We start from the raw sequence: 23,631 nt of genomic DNA, 5'->3' as shown, positions 1-23,631 counted from the left end.
TCCCCTGCTTGATCTCAGGGAGAGTCACCTCCAGGCAGGGAGCCAGCACACGAAATGCGGCTCGTGAGTCCATAACAAGGATCCCATTTTGCCTAGGTCTGTCCGCCTGGGCTCCCTTAAACAGCTGCTCTCCCACCCTCAGCTACTTGCAGGCTCTTAGAGTTCACTTGGGTGTGTTTAAAAACCATCTCAGCCTCGGTCTCCCTGACTGTTCTTCTGCTGCAGCCCAGGCCAGTCCCCCTGAGCGCTTGTGACCCTGGTAGGTGGGGTGCATTTCACAACATCGTTTCACTAATGTCTTGCTTCAGTTCCGGACCCAACCAGTGGCGAGACCAGCTGCGACCTTCCCAACTGCTTCACCTCTTCTCCCTGCAACGCAACTGCAAAGCTCCCGTCTACAAGCCAGACCGAGTCACGTTCAGGGAGCAGGAGTACGTCCTCTCTGAGTTCGGTAAAGTAGTCACCTCACATCCACGAACCGTTCCCCTCACCCCTTGATTATCGCACTGGTGGCTGGCAGCACTTGAAACGGGGTAGCAAAACGGACAGGTAAAGGGGAACAGGCGGGCTGATTTACAGTGAGAGCGTCAGATCATGTTGTATCTGATCTGAAGACCCACACTGCCGACCCAGAGTGTATTACCCTGTATTACCCAGCTCCTAGAACTGCAGCCCAGATTGGGGCCCCGTCGCGCTAGGCACTGTACATACTCCTAGGGCCGGTCCCTGCCCCACAGAGCTAAATAGATTAGACAGCCCAAGACTGGGAGGAAGGAAGAACTGTCCTATTCCTTTTATAGACGTGGAACAGAGAGATTGTGACTTTTCCAAGGTGCTGTAGGAACTCTCTGGCCGTCCTTCCATCAGATTAATACCTTCTGTAATAGTAGCAAACCACAGCCAGACACGTACAGACACCGCTCTCATCAGTAGGAATTAAACCCAGGACTTTCAGCTGCAAAAATGCAGGGCTCTAGCACTTGGGCTACAGGAAATCTGCCGTTGTGTGCAGGTAGCAGGCTGCTAGACTTGCTGGGTAGACCCACTGGAGGGCGACAATATCACATCCACCAGGCCAGTGTGACACAACTGACGTTTATCGTAACACAGCTTGAAAGGTGGTAACCTTGTAGCTAGAAAACGTGTGCCAGCTAAAGAGAGGTGGAAAGCTCTGATTCTGAGGGCATCTGTGGTATATACACAAATGGTATGTCGGTGCATGGTTGAAATCTGCCAGGAGGGTGGAATTTCACCTGTTTGGATTCAAAATGGTACCTTTCGGTCCAGCCAAAGAGGCGAAATTACACCATGCAAATATGCAGGGGTGCAGAAAGGTGTCAGTTTCCTTATAAACTCCCAACGCGCGCAAAGGGTTGTCACACTTGTGTGATCACCCAGCTGCACTTTGCCTGCGGAGGGGCTGATATTTACAAGTGGGGCACGTGGCAGAGATGCAAACCATTCCCAGACATTTTAGGGTTTTGCAGCACAGACCCCTCTTGGAAGGAGCTAAGACGCAGCGACTTCTTCACAGCTTCTCATTATGCATCAGGTTTTCGCCAAGTGCTGGAGAAGTGTTAAGTTGAGCGGGGCTCGTCTCCCCCCCCCCCCAGTCTGCCTTTCACCTTGCTTTCTTTTAATGGCCATCACATCAAAAACAGAACAAAGCTTGGGGGTTTGACCTCAGTGAGATCTGGAAACCAGCTGTGTGCACAGCACAGTGTCAGATCTGAGCCTGGCGGGGCATAAAGTGAAGCCATTAAATACGAGAGCATGGGTTTTACAAGCATTGTGCCCAGACCATTATTTCATAACCCCCACCTTGTTGGTTTCAGAGAGAGGTTTTTATTTCGGAGCCTCACACACACATACACAAGCCAGGTTTCCAGTGCTTGGGAAATATCCCATGTGCCTGAAGTTTAACCACTTCAAGGCATTGCCAAGAAAGAAGCTGGGATATATCACCTGAAAGCAGCAGAACTGTAATAATATTGATAGAGCGCATTTCATTTCAAAGGCCCGCGGGGTGCTTTGAACCAACTCACGGCTCTGCTGAAATGCAGCCACCTCTGGAGTGGAGGACTCCAACAAATCAGTGCACAGATCGGTGGACAGGGCCGATTTTGGCTCATGCCAATTGGATATACTCCTTACTCTTCTATAAAACGGTGTGGGACCTTTAATGTCTGTGTAGAGCAGACAGGGACCTTAGTTGTTAGATCTTGTCCACTAATAGCAAACAATGCTCCTTTTCCAAAGGGTAAGGCTGGCGAATGGAGCAGTGATTGAAACGTGCTTCAGAACGTAGGACGTTTCTGGCTTCCATTGCATGTGTGTGCGGGGGCGTGCAATATGCGCATATCAGCCAGATTGTCTGCAGAGATCAGCACGATGGATTCCCGTTCTGTGCTGGCCTCTTGTGAAAATCTGATCATGAATCCCATGGGAGCCGCTGGGCGTTGAGTGCTGCTGAAATCCAGTTGCGAATGGGTGTTTGTTCGTCATCAATAGGGGCCTGATTCGCCTCTCCAGGGGTTAGGACGTTAACCTGGGACTTGGGGGATCTGGGTTTAATTTCCTGATGTGTGACGTCCCTGTGTGATGCTGGGCTAGACACTTAGCCTCTCTGTGCCTCAGTTCCCCCTCTGTACGATGGGGACAGTAGCCCTGCCCTGCCTCACGGGAGTGTGTGAGGGTAAATACGGGGAAGCGTGTGAAATGCCATGAGATCTGCTGATGAAAAGCGCCATGGAAGAGCGAGGCATTATTGTCGCCAGTGAAATTAGTGGAGTTGCCCCTGATTCACACCGGTGCCAGAAGAGAAGAAAATGGCCACATACATGGATTTCAGCAATGCCCATCCACAGCCCTCCGCATATTAGAAAGACGGGTTAAACGGATGTGTTTTGAACAACATCCATCCAACCTTTACAAAAATACATCCAGGCCTCTGAGCAAACTACCGCAAATGGTCCCATTCACTGCCCCCATCTCCAGCCACCCTGCGCGGTAGAGCGGCTTGAGGGCCGTCAGATCTGGGCCGTGGTGGGTCGAGGTGGTCTGTGGCTTTCCAAGCTGAGCATCCCTCACCAAACATGCCCCCATCCGTCCCCTTCTCCAGCCAAACGGCAGGCCGCCAGCTCCTGTGCCCCGAGGTTGTCACAGCTCCCATGGGATGGGCAGGGGGAGTCCGTGGGTTAACCCAGGTGTAAGTCGCCGTGTGAGATCCGAATCGGGGCCCCAGATGGGTAGTGCTTGAGGATCCCCGGAGGGTGTCCAGTAACCTCTCTCGCTGTCTGATCTCTCCGGGGCAGAGGATGGCAAGCCCGTCAATCCACACCTGGGAGCGCCGGAGGAGCGGCTCGCCCTGTACGTGCTGCGGAAGCAGGGCCTGGTGCCCGAGCACGTGGAGACGAGGTCTCTCTACAGCCCGCTGCAACCTGAAATCGAGCAGGTAGGAGCCGCAGGGTGTGTCAGTGACCAAGCCTGAAACAGAGCTTCTCTGCTGGCCCAGGAGCAGCTGGGTGAGAAGGGGCCCTTGGCAACGGGCACTGCATGCACCGCTGCTTCTTACTGGACTGCCCAGGTGCTTCCGATTACCCTGGCAGTGTCTGCTCAGCGCCGCCTTTCCACCCCATGAGCAGCTGCATCTTGTGCATGCATCCGCCAACCGGTGCTAGGCTTCCCCTCTGTATCAGACAAGGACCAATCAGGGCCTGGTCCTGCAAAGCCTCCCTCATGCAGAGCGGTGCCATTGGCTGGGCGTCCTGGTGGCCGGTGAGGACCGCTCGCTGTGTGTAAAGGGTTAAGAGAGTGATGACGGGGTGATGCCTCAATAGCTCCATCACCCAGATTTCCACCAAACTCTTCGGACCAGCACTCGTTTAGAACCCACTCAGTAACAATGGGTGCTTCCATAGCACCGAATGGACACCCTGGGAGCAGAATATCGTCTGCCCTTTGCAGATGGGGAAAACAGAGGCAGGGAGGGGGTTAAGAGAGGTTCCCATGGCCACAGAGGCACTGTCAGGGCTAGAACACAGCATTACCTGGCCACGCTGTCTCTCCAGCCGCTTTGTTCCCTCTGCTGGGATGGCAGAGCACGCTGACTACAATAGCACCCGAATCTTGTTTACCGATGTGCCAACAATGTGCTCTGCTGTGTTACAGCAGCATTTAGACACCCCAGCCAAGATCAGAGCCCTGTCACGCTAGGTGCTGTATAAACACGCAGTGATAGACACTCTCTACCCCAACAAGCTCACAATCTAAATAGATAAAGGTCGCTAGAGAAACAGAGGTACAGGGACTGCAGCAGGTTAGTAGATGAGCCGGGATTAACATTGTTGTAGACGCACCAGCAAAAGACACAGTCCTTTGCTGGAGGAATTTACAGTCAGACTAAACACCATTCTGTTAACTCCTTTCTAAACATTATATTGCCCAGGTGGGTGCAGTTCGCTAGAACTGTGACAAGCGAAGCTGGCTTTTCTGGTATCTCCCAGTGAGCAGACCCAGAAATCTTGTGACGAAGCCTGAGCTAAGATGGCTGGATAAGTCCTAAAGGATCCCCCAAATCTTGGGTGGTTTGCCACATCCCTACGGAACTAGCGTGGAGCAAATACTGAGATGTGCTGGCACCCAGAGCTGCCAAGGAAATCAAGTAGGTTGCAGTACTCAGCACCTCTCAGGATTTGTTCGGAGGATCAGTAGAAGGATTCGTTCCAGCTCTTCTCATCAATAGTGAAGAAACTGGGCCAAGGGCGTCCACAGTGAAACTCCATTGGAGTTCCCAGAAGGAAGGCCTGACCTACTGTTTGAAAACGAGTAGATAGATTGCGTGCCCCGGCCAGTTTCCTGTAAGCTATACGTTGGGCTTTTAAAGTTTGCTGCTGTTTCCTGACACAAGGAGATTTTTCTTGGGGGGGGGGGGGGCGGAGCGGAACATTTGGCATGGGCGAATTGTCAAAGACAATAAGTCTATCTTTGTCACCATCCAGTGGTATTAACCCTTTAAGTGACCACCTGGAAAAAAAAAAGGAAAAACAAACCTCTAACCAGATTTCAGTAGGATCTCTGCAGCCCAGGAATATAATATTGGAAAAGCAACTGGAAAATGGAATTAAATGTCCCTCGATGGTTCCTTGCACCCGTTCCTGAGAACATCAAAAAGTACAGGGCCAGCTCCCCAGCCGGTGTCCATTGATGTAACACCATTGGGTCAGTGAAGCTACCTACCTCCTTTGACACCAGCTGAGTATCTGGCCCAACGCAGGTAGATTCAGTCATAGAATTTAGGGCCAGAACACGCCATTAGATCATCTAATCTGACCTTCGGTGTATCCCAGGCTCTTACATTTCACCCAGGTACTCATGTATTGAGCCCAGTAACTTGCGTCTGGCTAAAGAGTATCTTCCAGAAAGGCAGCCAGCCTTGAGCTGAAGACATCAAGAGATGGAGAATCCATCCCTTCCCTTGGCAGCTTGTTCCAATGGTTAATCACCCTTACTTAAAAATGTGGGCCTTCTTTCTAATCCGAATTCAGTGGCGGGAAGCTAAGCCAGACACTTCTCGTTCTGCCTTTCTCCACTAGATTAAAGAGCCGTTTCGTACCCTGTGTGCACCCCCCCATGAGGGTACTTTGCTTCAGCTCCCGGATCTGTTTGCTGAAATAACAAGCCATCATCGAAAATAAATCTCCTCCTGCCTTTGAGCTCTTTAATTGTTTCTTGTAGATATTTCCATGAGCGCATAGAACAAAGCGAGTGAAGTTAACTTGGTTCCTAGACCTCACATCTGTTTGTTTCATTACAGGGAAAGCTACAGATGTGGGTAGATTTGTTTCCAAAGTCTCTGGGCCCGCCTGGCCTTCCGTTCAATGTCATGCCACGCAAAGCAAAGAGGTAACTTGATTCTTGTTTCTTACTGGTGTGTGAGCTCTGCCTGAGATGCTTATGGCACAGACCATGTGATCTGGTCACTTAAACACAGAAATAGTGACTCCTTGCACCTTCTGCCTGGCGAATAGGTAGGCACATGTCGGAGAAGATCTGAGTGCTTGGCGCATTCTGCCTGCCCTAATTGCACACAGCCATGTGCGTCGAAAGCATTCTTCAGCCCAGACTCTTCGGGGTGGCTTTACACCCATGGAGACTTCTCACATGAGTATAAGTTACAGGATCAGAGCCTTTGTATATGAGCTGTTCTGAGAACAAGCTGCCTTTAAATACAGCCTTGGCTTCCTTCCACTTTAGACCAGTTTAGTTTTTGTTCTGCTCTGATGTCTCTGAGGGTGTGTTTCAGGTTCTTCTTGCGCTGCATTATCTGGAACACCAAAGACGTGATCCTAGATGACCTCAGCATCACTGGAGAGAAGATGAGTGACATCTACGTGAAAGGGTAGGCGATCCTGCTATCTCAGTGTATATCCGTTATCATAGACTCATCATAAAGATTAGGGTTGGAAGGGACCTCAGGAGGTATCTAGTCCACCCCCCTGCTCAGAGCAGGGCCAACTCCAACTAAATCATCCCAGCCAGGGCTTTGTCAAGCCAGGCTTAAAAAACCTCTAAGGATGGAGATTCCACCACCTCCCCAGGTAACCCATTCCAGTGCTTCACCACCCTCCTAGGGAAAAAGTGTTTTCCTAATATCCAACCTAGACCTCCCCCACTGCAACTTGAGACCGTTGCACCTTGTTCTGTCATCTGCCACCACTGAAAACAACCTAGCTCCATCCTCCCTGGACCCTTCTTCAGGTAGTTAAAGGCCGTTATCAAATCCTCCCTCGCTCTTCTCTTGTAACTAGACTTCTAACTAAACTAAATAAGCCTAGTTCCCTCAGCTTCTCCTCATAAGTCTTGTGCTCCAGCCCCCTAATCATTTTTGTTGATTCTCTCCAATTTATCCACATCCTTGTTGTAGTGGGGGCCCCAAAACTGGACACAATACTACAAATGAAGCTTCACCAATGCTGAATAGAGGGGAATAATCACTTCCCTCGATCTGCTGTCAATGCTCCTACTAATGCAGCCCAATATGCCGTTAGCCTTCTTGGCAACCAGGGCACACTGCTGACTCATATCCAGCTTTTTCTCCACTGTAACTCCCAGGTCCTTTTCTGCAGAACTGCTGCCTAGCCAGTTGGTCTGAAGTCTGTAGCTGTGCATGGGATTCTTCTGTCTTAAGTGCAGGACTCTGCACTTGTCCTTGTTGAACCTCATCAGATTTCTTTTAGCCCAATCCTCCAATTTGTCTATGTGACTTAGAATCCTATCTCTACCTTCCAGCGTATCTACCACTCCCCCCAGCTTAGTGTCATCTGCAAACTTGCTGAGGGTGCAATCTACCCCATCCTCCAGATCATTAATGAAGATGTTGAACAAAACCGGCTCCAGGACCGACCCCTGGGGCACTATGCTTGTTACTGGGTGCCAACTAGACATCGAGCCGCTGATCACAACTGTTGAGCCCAATGATCTAGCCAGCTCTCGATCCATTTTATAGTCCATTCATCCAACCCATACTTCTTTAACTTGCTGGCAAGAATACTGTGGGAGACTGCATCAAAAGCTTTGCTAAAGTCAGGGTATATCACGTCCACGGCTTTCCCCACATCCACAGAGCCAGTCACCTCTTCATAGAAGGCAATCAGGTTGGTCAGGCATGACTTGCCCTTGGTGAATCCATGCTGACTGTTCCTGATCATCTTCCTGTCTTCCAAGTGCCTCAAAATAGATTCCTTGAGGACCTGCTCCATGATTTTTCCAGGGACTGAGGTGAGGCTGACCGGTCTGTAGTTCCCTGGATCCTCTTTCTTCCCTTTTCTGAAATTGGCACTATATTTGCCTTTTTCCAGTTGTCCGGGACCTCTACATTGATGTGTCAATGCGTTGCAGATCAGCAGTGAAACAGTTAACAATTGTGACATTCATATCATCTTCATTGACACCTGAGTTAACCTCTCACTGAGATAAATGGGGCAAATTCCCACCTCTGCGAGCTATTGTTCCAGGCTCTGTGCAAACACCAGTGTATTAGTTACAGTCAGATCGCATTTTTGCGGTTTTCTTTGCAACCATAACAGCTGGGGTTCTGAGGGACAAGATAGCAACTTGAGAGAGGTGCTGGTATGCTCTGCTCCTGGATACCAGCCCAATCCAAGCCTCATCCCTGGCATGGATTATGCATGTACTGTATGCATGTACTAGTACTGTATACAGCGCTAGATTTGTTTACATAGCCACCTTTTTGAAATTCCTTTTCCTGGACAAAAATGCGGCAGCCGGCAGTAACTCCTCTGGCGCGTTTTCCCTTCTCTGTCTGACTCCATTTATGTTTTATCTTGTGTAAAATAGTGCAATCGCAGCCAAGGGAGTTACTTATTTTGTACGTTCATGGTTTTATGAACAGGAAGAGGTAGGATTTTGAAACGACTGTAAATCCCTTTTTTACAATCCCAATTTTCCTCCTGTAAATCCAAAATGCAACACTGCTTACCTGGTATTCACATCAAGTTCATTGTCGTCAGTTCCAGCCACGCTGTTCCATTCGCTTCCTATCTCAGGATTAGCAGGGCAAGGTGGGATGGCATTGGAGAAGTGGGACAGTCTAATGCTTGATCCACCTCCCCCTCCACCCTGATTTTTTTAACTTTCTCCACAGATCTCCCATTGCTGTAAATGAGCTAAAGGTTTTGCCCAACTATTGTCTGCCTTGTCTTCCCAAGAAACCACGGGGGAATAAACATTCCTGAATGACACTGGCTCCCCGAAGGCCTGGCAGGGCCAAGCCTTTCCTGCATCTGAGCACCCACACACAAGTGACTTAATATGATGCCTTATGGTACAAAGTCACCTCTGTCACAAGCCTGACCAGTGGCTATGCGTGATTCCAGTTAACCTGCTAACGAGAGCTGAGAAGCTATTGTGATGGGGTGGTTGCATATAAGCAGGCCAGTGAGACAGATCATGATCAGGGCCCTAACTCCTAAAATAAATGACAGTGCCTTTTGTTTGCATTCAACTAAGCTGTTGTTTATTATTTGCATTAAAGAACCACCTACAGCCCCAACAGAGATCCGGGCCCCACTGTGCTAGGCGTTGTACAAACACCTCGCAAGAGACAGTCCCTGTCCCAACAATCGACATAGATAAGAGAGACACGGGGTGATAGTGGGAACAGGGGCCCAAGGCCACACAGCATATGAATACATTTATAAATGGGATGAGGTGATGGGGCTGCCTGTGATCGCTGGGGACTGGACTCACTCACCCAGGAGATCTCTTCTGGTCTTGTGTTTCTAATGGCCAAGCTAGAAGAAGACGTCAGTCCCCCTAATTCATAGTCCAGCATCCTGCCTTTCCGGAGGTGTAATAGTTTGTCCTGTGTTATCAGTAGTACAGCTACGTCTACACAGACGTAAAGGGCTGTTGCAAAGAGGATGGTGATGAATGGACCTCCATGTCCACGGGAGGTAGGACAAGAAACAATGGGCTGAATCTGCAACGAGGGAGATTTAGGGTAGACATTAGGACAAACTCTAAAGGTAGTTTTGTTCTGGACCAGGCGTCCAAGGGAGGTTGTGGAATCCCCGTCACCGGAGGTTGTTAAAAACGTATTTGACAAACACCTCTCAGGGATGGTCTAAGCTTACATGAACCTGCATCGGTACACAAGGCTGGACTTGATGACCACTGGAGATCCCTTCCAAGCCCTACATGTCTAGGATGCTGTGACAAGAGATGTTTTAAATTTCTCATTTTTTTATTAAAATTTCCTATAGAAAGTTCTTTTGAAATTATTGGCCAAAATTGTCAAAGCCGAAGTTAGGCTTTTCTTATTGTCTGCTTAGACGCCCAAATACAAAAAAGACAGAGGAGGCAGTGTAGACTATTGGATACAGCATGGGTGTGGGACTCAGGAAACCTGTGTTCTATTCCCAGCTCTGCTACTGAGTGACCTTGGGCAAGTCACATTCCCTTTCTGGGCCTCAGTTTCCACACCTGTAAAATCAGGATAATACTGCTGATCTCCTTTGGAAAATGAAGAAAAGTGCTATGTGAGAGTTCGGTGTCATTATAGGCATATTACGTCAGAAGTGGTGAGCATCCACAAACCCCACTAACGTCAAAGGGAGCTGTGAGGGCTCAGCACCTTGGAAAAGTCAAGCCATGTCTGCTAAAATGCCTAAATATGGATTAAGGAGCATAATTTTAGGCATCTGGGTTTGAAAATTTGGCCACTGATTTCTGCACATTACCTAGTAGTGATTTTCTTTTCTTCTGTAAGGGCCGGTCTCCATTGGAAACGTACATCGACATAGCTATGTCTCTCAGGGGTATGAAAAATTCACACCCCGAGAGAGGTAGCTATCCCTGATGTAGACAGTTCTAGTCTCTCAGGGAATGGGAGAGCCCCTTCTGTCACTGTAGTGACTATCTCCTGTGAAGTGCTACAGTTGTGCCCCTGTAACGTAAGTGGAGACGTAGCCTAAGTGCCCTGACGTGTGCTGGGGTGGCAGCAAATCCTGAGAGAAAAAGCAGCACCTACAAAAATCCAAATGTATTCGTTGATTTGGATTTTTGCTAATCTGCAATAAGAGGGCTCTCGTGCAATGCTTTGGGCACCCTGGACAGGCATTCAAACATACGTTAATAAATAATCAGGGCTGCCAATTATATCATATCAGATCAAATCATAACTCAGGCACAGCATTAATATAACGAACATTAATTAAACTCATCAAACAGTATTCAATTCCCAGCAACATTAGCCAGCCTACCCAACCCAGTCTCCCCACAGGCCAGGGAGAATGGGGGAGATTTACATCTCATCAGAAAATGTATTTTCTTTTCTGTGAATCTTTCTTAAAAATCATTGTTATCATTCCCCCCCTAAATTAGTTAAGGTTTTCATAAAAAAACGGATGAGTTCCAGAGGGGGAGCCGTGTTAGCCTGTTTTTAGCAAAACAATGAGAGTCCTGTGGCACCTTAAAGACTAAAAAATTTACTTGGGCATAAGCTTTCGTGGGCAGAAACCCACTTCATGAGATACATAAAACACTGGAAGATGGAAACATTGCATTTTTGTTTTTGGCGTTCATTTTTTGAAGACTAAAAAATGTAGGGGTTTTGGTTTTTCAAGAAAAACCTGAACCCATTTTGACAAAAGTGAACATTTTTTTCATGAAAATATCCTTTTTAAAATAATTCTATTGGGAAAAAAGGCTTGATGGGAAGTTTTTAACCGGCTCCACAGGACTCACAGTGCAGCCTAAAGGTGAACAAACAAACTGAGGCTATTCTGGACCTGGGGTGAAAAAGATCTCCAAAATCTTGAAGCCTTAACGGCAAATGCCCGTCTACACCTTTTAACAGCGTAGGCCTTTGCTCAAGCACTGCTGGCCACTGCTGCAGTGTTCAGGAGGAGAGACGTGGTCCTTTATTTAGGTAGGTCCCAGGTCATCTTGGACTTGTAGGTCAAAAAAAATCCATTGGAAACCAATAGGCAGCCAGCGGGCAATAAACCAAATATTATTCCTTCAGTCATCTTTGTATTTGCTCCCATCAGTTTTGAGTGAGTTGCTCAAAGATCCTTTGTTTTCATTTCATTACACAATGCCTTTGTATTTTGCAGCTGGATGATTGGCCATGAGCAGAACAAACAGAAGACTGACGTGCACTACCGATCTATGGGAGGCGAAGGGAATTTCAACTGGAGATTAGTATTCCCCTTTGACTACCTTCCTGCCGAGCAAGTCTGTCACATTGCTAAAAAGGTGAGCGTCCCCAGATGGACATCTCGAAAGCTGGTCTCTTTCATCAACAAAAGTTGGTCTAATAGAATATATTCCCTCATTCACCTTCTCTCTCTCATATCCTGTGACCAACATGGATACAACACTGAAAAGAACGTATACTTGTTCTAAGACACATAACATACAGATACAACACACTGAAGTCACACAGGTATATGCCTGTCATTGATCGGTTTTTAAATGGGAAAGTTGGGACTGAAGGGAGGATTTGGTTGGTTTTATAAATCCAGGAATCAGACATCTTCCTGTGAAAATTAGAATCATAGAATGAAACAACCAGAGTCCTGTAGCACCTTAAAGACTAACACATTTCTGTGGGCAGAAGCTTTCGTGGGCTGCAACCTGCTTCACCAGATGCAGTGGATTGCAGCCCAGGAAAGCTTATGCCCGCAGAAGTTTGTTAGTCTTTAAGGTGCTACAGGACTCTTGTTGTTTTGCTGTACACAGACTAACACGGCTACCCCGCGGGAACTTTTTAATCATAGAATAGAATCATAAAACCATAGGGTTAGAAATGACAGCGAGGGTCATCTAGTCTAAACCCCTGCCAAGACGCAGGATTTGTTGTGGCTAAACCATCCAAGACAGGCGGCTATCCAGCCTCCTCTTGAAAACCTCCAGTGATGGAGCTTCCACACCCTCCCGAGGCAGTGCCGTTGTCCTATTGTTCTTAGAAGTTTTAGGAAGTTTTTCCTGAGATTTCATCTAAATCTGCTGTGCTGTACTTTGAACCCATGGCCTCTTGTCCTGCTCTCTGTGGCAAGAGAGAACGACTTTTCTCCATCTTTTTTATGGCAGCCTTTCAAGTATCTGAAGACACTATCACGTCCCCTCTTAATCTCCTTTTCCAAACTAAACAGACCCAGTTCCTTCAGCCTTTGCTCATATGGTTTGCATGCCATCCCTTTGATCATCTTTGTTGTTCACCTTTGGATCCTTTCCAGTTTCTCCACATCCTTTCTATATATTGGTGACCAAAATTGGACACACTACTCCAGCTGAGACCTAACCAGTGCCAAGTAGTTCAGGACTATCACCTCCCGTGACTTGCATGCTCTGCCTCTGTTAATGCCACGTGAAATTGCATTTGTTTTTTTTTGGCAACGGCATCGTGTTGCTGATTCAGGTTGAGGCTGTGATCCACCCCAACTCCCAGATCCTTCCCAGCAGTGCTGCTGCCAAGCCAGTTATCCCCATTTCTGTATTGGTGCGTTTGGCTTTTCCTCCCTAAGTGCAGCACCGTACATTTGCCTTCGTTGAATTTCATTTTGTTTCTATAACCCAGTTCTCCAATTTATCAAGATCCCTCTGAATTTTAGCTCTATCCTCCAAAGTGTTGGCAACCTCCCCAGATTTGTGTCATCTGCAAATTTGATCAGTCTGCTCTCTGTATCTACATTCAAGTCATTAACAAAGATGTTAACCAACACCAGGCCCAGAATAGATCCCTGTGGAACCCTACTTGAGCCCTCCCTCCAATCCAACATCCTTCCATTAATAGTTACTCTTTGTTTGCGATTGTTTAACCAAGTATGTATCCACTTAATGGTAGTTCTGCCAAGCCCACATTTCTCCAGCTTACTTATCAGAATGTCATGTGGGTCTGTGTCACCTAACGGCATGACTTAAAGGCATTGTCAAGAGTGACACTTCTGGACACCATCTTACCATAAAGATAGAGTCAAATAGGAAGGTATTCAGAAAAGAGCAACCGTGACAACCATTATCTTCACCAACCCTAGCATTGAACAAGGGACCTCCAGAGATAGGAGCAGGAATCTCTGCATCCTGACCCGAAGAGTTCGCTTCTCAAGTTGAGAGTTGTAACAAACTCTCTGCTTCCTTGGGTCAGGGACACGTTTACCAGTAATTAGAGGGTAATTAACATGGAAAAGCTCACTAAGTGTGGTGGTGGATCCTCCATCACTGGCGATTTTCGAAATCAAGATTGGATGTTTCTCGAAGAGATCTGCTTTAGTTCAAACGGTAACTAATTCAGGGAAAGTCACTCACGCAGGAGGTCAGCTGATCACAACCGTCTCTTCCGGCCTTTGAATCTGTGAATCAGTGGGTTGCACAACAACCGTGGTGAAGGGGTTGGAGGACTGACTCTTGAGGAAAGGATTCTGGACATAGGAGGCAGCAGAGTGCTGGTAAAAGACCACCATAAGGGGGATCTAACAGGCCTTCAGAGGGCACTCAACTTACCCCACGGGTGCCCAGCTGCAGGAGTGAATCCAGAGATGAGGAAATTGTTATCACATATCCCGCACTGGGGTCAAGCATACAACGAGAGTCCTCAACATTGTGCTGCTGATCCAGCTACAGGTTGTCAAGTATCTTCATAGCGTGGCTAGACAACAACTAAAGGAGGGAACAGCCGGCAGACATTGAAGGGGAGCACAGGAGCAGTCGGGGGTGTGAGGCTGGGTAGAGGTAGACACCATGGGATGAATTCAGCCCCCCACCGGAGTTCTTGTCTCCATCGTGCTTCCCTGCCAACAAGAACCTGGTCTCCTTGGGCCTCCAACCATTGGTGTCTCTGAAAGCTTATTGGGGTGTGACCATCTGCCTGTATGTGAGCTAGGCTGTGGGCTGGCCGACACTACAGAGCTTTGTCGACAAAGCCGTGGAGGTGCATACACAGAAATGCTCCTCCCCTGCTGTGCTGACACAATAAAGCCACCTCGACGAGAGGCGTAGGGCTTATGTCGGTGCAGTCAGTGCGACGCCGCGTCGGTGGAGGCTCCACGTTCCTTACATCAGCCATTGGCGGGCGTTCTTGTCAATCTCACAGCTCTAGAGAAAGCCGGGTGGCTAGATCCCAGCTGCTCCCCGCTGCCCTGGAGATCTGTGCGGTTGGACCTCGCTCCCGGCTGGGAACAGGGAGAGGGGGTAGCAGCCCGCTGGGGGCCTGTGGGGACGTGCACGCCACCAGCCCAAGGAGGGCAGCGTAGACGTCAGCCACCACCATAATTACAGTGGTGGCCGTAAGTCGACCTAACGTCGGTTGATGTATCTTTGTAGCGTAGACAAGGCCAACGAGCTCTTCTCCCAATTCGTTTCACAGTGAGCGAACTTTCTGGAGTTAGAGGAATTGGAGCCAATGCTTCGGTGTGAAAGACTCCTTAGTTCCATTACCAGTCCCTGGAGCTATCCAGCCCCCCTTCCCCCGGGAGGGTGCCTAGTTTCAATGTGAAGCACTGGATAGTTAAGCTGATTGACAGAATCATAGCCTTACCCATTTCACGCTTCGTGTTAAACAAATCAAAACTGCAGTGTGTAGTACATTCAATTATCCCCCCTTTGAAAAAGCAAAGCCCCCCCCCCTCCATAAACCCTTTAAGAAAATACATCCCACTGTGCTGATATTGATTCTCCTCCAACCACATGTCTGCCAACACTGTATCAGAAAATAAACAGCTTGTAAAATATCTCTGTAAAGGCAAAAATAACGAATGAAAAGCCATGCTTTGTGTTTGCAGGACACATTCCCCTCTTGCAATTTTTGATCTCGCCATGTGCTGTTTGAACTCCAGGTTCATTACTGCTGCTGTAAAAGCCCATGCACTGATCTTTAAATGCAGCCAGAGAGAGCGGAATTTAAATCAAAACGGTCAGACAGCGAATTCTGAGCTGCTAAAAGCCACCTGCGCCCAGGCGTCCCGGAGGTGGCGTTTGGGCTGTGAGCCCTGCAGAGAAGAGTACTGCACTGGCTTTTTGCTCCTTTGTTTCTCCCGGGGCTATGCTCTCTGTTAGTTAATCTGCAAGGAACTCTGAGCTCCCCATTAAGAAATGGACTGTGGAATGCAAAATTCATAGCCAGGTTGCAAATATTTCCCCTACAATTCAGGGAAGTTCAAATTAAGGGGTTTTCTTAAGACTTATCTCTGCGTGTAATAGTGTAATGAATCGTCAACGGTAGAGATACGTAAAGATCCATTGGGCCGACCTTCTTCATTCCTCTGCTAGTGCAAAATTGGTTCCTACAGACTTTCCTCCAGGGCTTTGGCTAGTTTTTTTCCTAAACAATGAGTCTTCCACTGCTTCCCCTGGGAGATTACTCCACAGACTAATGGATCTCACCTTTCGAAAATGTCTCCTAATCACCCTGAATTTTCTTCTTCTACTTCATCTTCTTCTTGTGTGATTCTTCTATAGCAATAGGCTCTGAAGATCCCAGACAAGATCAGAGCCCCATTGGGCTGGGTGCTACATAAACATATAGGGAGACACTGCCCTTACTCCATTCTTATTTAAGACACGACAGAGGATGAGAGTGGGTAGTTGGGGTGGGAGCGTGTGGATACCAATGCTAAGAATTAGTGGTTACATAGGATAGCTATGGGCATAACTTGATGGTTGTGAGATATTTAAATGTAGGATGGGTGAGTGTATGTAAATTAATAAGGCCCTAATTTAGCAAAGCACATCAGCACGTGTTTAAGTCCCCATTGAAGTCCTCTGCTTGAATGTTTTACTGAAACAAGGCCCAGATATAGCAGCAAACTTGACGGGTTCTCTACGTCGCCATTATCAGTTGGCAGTTTCCTGTAGGCATCATGATAGCGGTGGGTCTTCGGATGGATCTGAAGGAGAAGAGGGGACCAGCTCTGTGGACTAGATTGGGGAAGGCATTCACTTGAGGAAGAAGTGGGCAAAAGGGGAGACTTACTTCCGAAGGCTTGTTTTTATTCCCTGATTCTTCGCTACAGCAGTGTGCTGCTGAGAACGAATTCTTCTCCCTCCCTGGGGTTCAAATCCTCCCAACCCTAAACCTACCTTGATTCCATGTAAATTGGTTCCGCCAATTAATTCCTGTCGATTCACTACAATTTGTTGACGTCTTTCTGGGAGTAACAGCCCAAGAGTGTTGTGGGCTGAGCCTCTGCTGGGGTGACTTGGCCATTGCATTCCTTGGAGCTAACCAGATGTGAGCCACCCTGGGTCAGGGAGAAGAGCCAGAGACTCTGTGAAGTCCACTTGGGACTTTGCCGTGGCTATTGATTCTACATGGAAGGTGCGCTGCTACTGGGGTGATGGGCGGCTGTATGAAACCCTAAGACAGATGGCTAGACAGACAGATCTGGCGCAGTATGCTCATCACACATCTCCTGGAGTTTATCCCTTGAGTTATGTGGGGAGTTACCCATTTCTTTCCCCCTTATGAAAAATAACCAGAACTACAATTACGGCAGCTGCGACAAACACCGTAGCATTCTCATGGTATATTTTGCTTTCCACCTTGAAAGATACCAAAGCTCCTTGAAGAACTTAGGTTCTGATCATGCAAAGTGCCGAGCATCTCCTGCAGGATGCCAGAGACGCTCGGCTACCACTGGAATCATACATGGAGTTACCTGCAGGATCAGTGCTGCATTCTTTAACACCCTTTCTTTTGAAAATGTTTGCATGGGCTCATGTAAATACTTTCCTTCCTTGTCATGATTAGAGCTGGTTGAAACATCTAAGTTTTTTCCTGCAACATATCGTGCACAAAACATTTGTGTTTGGAATTTTTGGTGGAAAATGTTGATTTTTTTTTTTTTTCATTTGAAAAAAATTCAAACTGAAATTTACATTATGTTGAAATTTTCATTTCATTTTGGTTATCAAAAACTAGGAAAAACCAGTTTTCAGTTTGGAAATTTTTTTCCTCTCCCTTTCCTGCTTTTTTCCCCTTTTTTGCAGTGGAAAATAATAATGAGAATGTAAATACAGGAGACAAAGATGAGATGGGAGAACCTGAAAACTGAATGTATTTTGGTTTTTGTAAAATGAAATGAAAATTTTGAGTTGAAACAAAAAGTTTGTTTCCCATTTTTTTATTGGAAAAATCAAAATTTTCATCAAATTTAACATATATTTCCAGTTTGATGAAAAATATTTCTGCTGAAAAATTTCAACCAGCTCTATTTCTGATTATTGATTTTATTAATAATAAAATAAATGGACCTATACAGAAATTAATAACATAGCAAGGAGCTAGAAGGCAAAAATGGGTGAACTAGAATGCCTGGCAACATAAGAAAAACTGGACGTGCTAGACATTACTGAAGGCTAGTGGAATGACAAAAGTCACTCAAACACTCTGGCACCTGGCTATAAATTAGATAGAAAGGACAGATTGCAAAGATTGAAGAAGTGGCACTGTACCAAAAGCATTCCACAGATTGCAGTGAGAGACAGAATCGAGAACACCATGCAGTAGAATTTGGAGAATAAAAATCCCAAGTCAAACATCATTATTATTATTTAGCATTTAGAGCATGATGAACACTACAAATTTCCACTAGCTCCTGGCTCCATTCTGCTAGGTACTGTACAAACATATTGTAAATATAGTTTACTACTAGTAGGGTTACGGTGCTGGCCTACTGATAAGGGAAGGCCTTTGAGAGTAGAACTTTAAAGGAGACTATTACCAACTGCAAGCATTACAAAATTATGTCGATCCCGCCTGCCCCAAATCATGAGGTTGGCTTAAAAATCATTAAAAATAACGTTGGGTTCTTATTTGCCTTCTAATTTCTTAATCAAAAGGGGTCATGTTTCCAAGCATTTCTCTGCACCCAAGAGGGCTAGAAACTTAATCTTCATGAAAAGTGAAAACTCAGGTTTTCAGAAAGTCACCTGGCTCCAAGAGCTGGGGCTTGAAGAAAAAACACCAGTATTGTAACATCGTGAGAACTGGCAACACTAGGGGGCTCAAAGAGGCAACACGGCCAAAGACAGCAGTGATAATGGATGATTTGAGCTGCCTGCTTATTATAAATGGATGAAATGTCCTAACGGGACGAGGTTCAGCGAAGCCGTTTCTCGACACTTTAAGGAATTGCTGCTTGAAACAGTTAGTTCTAGTTGTCACAAAAGGAGGGGATCTACATCTCGGCTGCCACAAGACAAGCATGTTGGAAAACCAACCACCAACGAGATGCACGAGGGTCTCCCCCTTTGTAGGAACCAGCAGGAGCAAACGCAGGCTGTGGGGCCAAAGAAGATCACTCTTTCCTCTAGGTACTTGTTGAAACAAGCCAGACTTTCTTCAAAGCTCCAGATTGGAAAGCCGCAGTCCAGGTCACATGGCCTCAGAGAAAATGAGGGGCTGCTCTTGAGTTTGTATTCCAGAGAACATAAACAGCCCGGAAGAGTTGCAGCCCTGTCAACACTTCGCTCGCGATAGGAACAATTTCTTATGCCTCCCTCCTGCATTATTCACAACCATAAAACATTTACACACCGCCCCCTCTCCCAACCACTGCAAAACCAAACCGACAATAACTCAGCTCCCTTTCCCTCCCGTGCTTGCAAAAGAGATGGGAAATAAATTGTTACAAAGGGTTATTTTATGGTGCACCTTCATAGCAAGGTTTAATCATTGAGGCAAGTTTCTCGCGGCTTCGAAATAGCCCATAAACTTAGCTATGCATCGAATTCCTCTCCTTTCCCCTCCATCTGAGCCTTTTTCACAGCCTACTTTCCAGCTTTGCTCCGCCGTGTCCCCGGCTTCACATGGCTCCGAGGAGGAACACTCTCCGGCTGGCCAAACCACATTTACGGTGTTTTTCCACAAGAAAGGCCAAGGTGCACTGATTGTGCAAACCCTGTGTGTTGTGTCTGAATCGGCCAAGCGCCTGATCCTGCGTGAGTCATCCTGAGTCAGGCAGAGAGCTCACCGAGAGCAGAGTAAAAGCTGCAGTGTTGGACGGTGAATATGCTTATCGCAGACCAAGGCATAAGATCTTTGTATTCAGGCTTTGCTCAATCCTTATTCGGGCAAACTCCCAGTGATTTCAGTGGGCCAGGTTTTGACGCCCTTGCTGAGTAGTAACCGAGTTCATGAGCAGATCTTGCTGTCCAGACTCAGTAGCACCTTATTCCACGTGCTTTGTTATTGGCAATAGAGTAGCAAATGTCAGGGCCCCGTTACAGCCACACGTAATAAGTGACAGCCCTGCCCTGCAGAGATAAGAGTCTAAATCGACAACGGTTGGGGGGAAGCAGAGGTGGAGAGGGCAGGTGACTTGCCTACGTCACACAGCAGCTCAGGAGCAGGGGCCAGGTCTACTAACACCCAAGTCAGTGCCCTGCCCCCCGTCCATGCTGCGTCCCCTTTTGGTATCGTCGCCTTCGATGAGTCTATGGCTGGAATAACGAGCTCCTCGGTATGAACTGGGCCCACTGAAATCAAAATGGAAGCGTTCCCGGGGTAGGTTGCTATTCAGCATGAGTAAGTGTGGCAGACCTGGGCTCAGAGATGGGCCCCATTGTTCGGCACCTTGGGAATTCTTGGGGTCACCCCGTGAATTTTGAATAGATTCTACATTGTATCCGTGTTCCTGACACCATTTTTTGGTGGCCAAAAATACAGAATCTGCTGATTAAAGTCAATTAAATGCCACTTGCCTTTCACCGTGGCAGACCCTGTGAAACAGAACAGACGGCGATATCTTCAGCTTCTATGGTTTGTTAAACCTTCGAGCCTGGGGACCAGGCAGCCTCATTACAGCCTCTCAGACTCTTAGTTTCTGCCCCACCTGGCAGGTGTTTTGCCTCCTCCTTCTTGTGAGCAAAAGGAGAACACTCCCACCTCCAGCATTTAAAGGGGCAGGTCAGCATTTTGAAACTCGGGTCCCTTAAAGTTATGCACCGATGTGACCAGGAGCTGCAGGTGCCTAGATCTTCTGAAAACCAGGTTGCCTAGTTTAAGTACCTAAAAGACACCCAAGTTTTAACCATCTCGCTTTTGTAAGTTGGCTCTCCATATATGTAACACTTCCCAGGGGACTCTCTTCTGTGGTTTCACCTTTACGTAGCTGCAGGTTTGGACGTAATCAAAACGTAGGAAAGGCAAGAAGCAGGCATAGGTCCTTGTTAGCAGTTTTAATTTAGAATAAGTTATTAGCTGGGAAAATGACTCCCTTCCCCCATGCCCTTGGAAAAACATATATTTAATCAGTTTCTCGGAGGAAGAGGTGAAAAAAATGGAAGTTTCCATTTATTATTTTATAATTTTTTTGGATTATAAAATATTTAAGGTGCATAAATAAAACGCCCCATTTCAAAACCAATGGTGTGTTTTTCCCAAATGAGCAGAGGGCTGGAGATACATTGAAATACAAGCGTCCAGGGGGATCTCTTAAATGAAACCAATTTCAGTGGGGTTTAAACACTCCCCTCTCCCCACCATCGCCCCGGACAATAATTTATGTTCTTACGGAGCGTGACACATTCTTTTTTCTTATATTGCATGATACAATGAATGCAAGTTTTGTAGCTCCAGCGGTAAATTTATGGTGGTGTGCGTGTGTCATGAATAATTCCAACATTTCCTGGTTTTAATTAAATCAGGCTCCATGGCGTGAAGCCTGGCCTATAGGATGCTCCCTGGCTCTTCATGAGAACATTCAACAGAGATAATGGTCCTGACCGCACATCCCCTATGCAAGCAAAATTCCTATTGGCTAGATCCAGGCGTTATGAGGGCCTTCATTGTACATCACTCCTAACCAGCAGGCACCTTCAAAGAGCCCAGTACCGGGCCCCTTTGGAGAGGACACTGGCCAATTGTACCAAATTTTGTAGCCGTTTTTTGACGTGGGCCAGTATCCATGACAAACTAGGATGAATGCCACCACAAGCTCAGTCCCACTTGGAGCCTACACTGGGCGTGAACCCTGGTCTCCAGAGGGAAGTTTTGCAAGCAGCGAAGTTAGCTGAGGGTGAATGGAGGGAAGAATAGCAGATCTAATGGAAATTGCTGGGAAAATGTAGATAGTCACAATGCAATTTCTTACATTAGCATGTGGCCAGAGCCCCAGGGCCAACATCCCAGCTCTTGCAAAAAAGGGCCCTGGGATCTTTAATGATTACATGTTCAATGCCAGTGGGACCATTGCTGGAATATCAGTGGGACCATTACTGGAATACTGTACCCAGTTCTGTGGTTCACACTTCAAAAGAGATGATGAAAGATGAGAAGGGTTCAGAAAAAAATCAAAAGAATGATTCGAGAAATCCTGCCTTACAGTGAGAGAGTGAAGAAACTCAGTCTATTTAGTTTATGAAAGAAAAGGTTATAAGGTAACTTGATCCAAGTCTATAAGTACTTGTATGTGGAAGAGCTTTCTGACAGTAGATAGTTCTTAATCTAGAAGTAAAAGGCAGAATGAGATCCAATGGCACCAGTTTTAAACAGGGAGGGTAATTAACCATTGGAGTTTAACTAGGGAATGGGGTGGGATTCTTCACCACGTGCAGTCGTTCAGTCAAGACTAGATATCTTTCTACAAGACCTCCTGTAGCCCAAAGAGAAATTGTGGTTTTGATGCAGGAATTGTTATCCAGGAGGTCAGACTGAATGATTATAGGCATCTCTTGTGGCCTTTAAATGTATGAATCCAAAAGAGAGATGTTTCAGCAGCATGATACCTGTTACCACCATTTGGGGACATTGGCACTGAGTGAGGTACCTACTCCAGCAGTGAATGTCTCCCATCCACGCGTGGACTGAGGCCAATGCTTGTATCATGTGAGAACTAATGTCATTAAAGCCAGTGGTAGCGTCTCTGTATACCTTGGGGATGCTAAGGATGCATAATGTATGAAATGATGATTGCCATTATATTCCAGTTTCTGCTCAACCTCTTTTCTTTGTTTGTTTCCTTTTCTCTGTGACCACAGGAGCACTTCTGGAGCTTGGACAAGACGGAAAATAAGGTCCCTCCTCAGCTGATCCTCCAGATCTGGGACAATGACAAATTCTCCTTTGATGACTACTTGGGTAAGTGGGGAGGTGTCCTTAGTTCAAATAACTGATTGTTCGGATTACTGTCTATTCCAAAAATATATATTAAAAAAAAACTGTCGAGTTGACCTAATTTTTAGAACATTTTTGGCAAATAGAAAAGTAAAAAAAAAAGTCATTTTGAGTTGAACAAAATGTTTTGTTTGACTTCAAACTAAACATTTTACCTACATTTAGAGTGGTTTTTTTTTTTAACTTTCAAAAAACGAAGGACATTTCTGTACAAGTCATTCTGAAGAGAAAAATTGAACCATTTTGACATTTTTCAGAATTTTTGTTGTTTTCAACATGAACAACTCGGTGAAACCAACCGAAATCTGAGAAATGTTTTGGTGTCTCTGAATCTGCATTTTTTTGCTGATAAAAAAGTTTCACGCAATAAATGTCACACATCTTTACTCACTGGTACTGAAATATATATAGAGAAAGAGCAAGATGTGGAGATAGAGATCAAATCACTATAGAATCCTTTGGATTAGGAAGAAGCACTAGTGGGTCAGTGACAATCTAGTTCAGATCCCTGTATCACAGCGGGAATAATGCGAGGCAATCCCTAAACGCCAGGTCTCTGGTCTCCGTCTTCAGTGCTCCAATTCCTCAGCTGGTATCACTCGTCAATAGCTACAATGATTTCAGAAGAGCTGCTCTGATTTACGTCCCTGAGGATCTGTCCCAGTACCTCCAGTAATGGCGATTTCACGACCCGTGGTACCTTGCCCCGTCATCTTCAATATTCTTTTTCCTAGTATTTCACCCAAATTTCACCTTGATGCAGCTTTCCATAAGCCCATAGTTTCTTGTTCTCTCTGCAATAATGAGTGAGAATTGGCATCAAACCTCTTTCTAACACCCATTTTATATCCTCTATTTGTAGTCACTTTTCATGTCTCCCCTCCGTCTTTTCTCCTCCAGAACAAACATGCCGGGCCTTTCAGCCCATGCCAAGATAGATAAATTGAATTCCATGCAATTTGTTACATATGCGTCTTTCCGACAAGTCTTTA

At 46.5% G+C, this 23,631-nt stretch overlaps 1 protein-coding gene across 3 annotated transcripts in view; it reads left to right on the top strand.

The window, feature by feature from the left end:
- The window catches only part of DYSF (dysferlin), a 273,511-nt gene that overhangs the window by 230,030 nt on the left and 19,850 nt on the right, over positions 1 to 23,631 (top strand). For all 3 annotated transcript variants that reach the window (XM_067533631.1, XM_067533629.1, XM_067533632.1), the window contains 6 exons: positions 309 to 451; positions 3,315 to 3,454; positions 5,816 to 5,904; positions 6,305 to 6,400; positions 11,640 to 11,781; positions 22,504 to 22,603. In XM_067533631.1, the coding sequence (XP_067389732.1) occupies positions 309 to 451; positions 3,315 to 3,454; positions 5,816 to 5,904; positions 6,305 to 6,400; positions 11,640 to 11,781; positions 22,504 to 22,603 (710 nt within the window). The remainder of the gene's footprint in view (positions 1 to 308; positions 452 to 3,314; positions 3,455 to 5,815; positions 5,905 to 6,304; positions 6,401 to 11,639; positions 11,782 to 22,503; positions 22,604 to 23,631) is intronic.

This window comes from Emydura macquarii, unplaced genomic scaffold, assembly GCF_026122565.2.
Source record: "Emydura macquarii macquarii isolate MOO-44397 ecotype Brisbane River unplaced genomic scaffold, CSIRO-AGI_Emac_v2 contig_3345, whole genome shotgun sequence".
NCBI lineage: Eukaryota > Metazoa > Chordata > Testudines > Chelidae > Emydura > Emydura macquarii.
The sequence above is the reverse complement of the archived record's forward strand: the minus strand, read 5'-3'. Positions and strand labels throughout refer to the sequence as shown.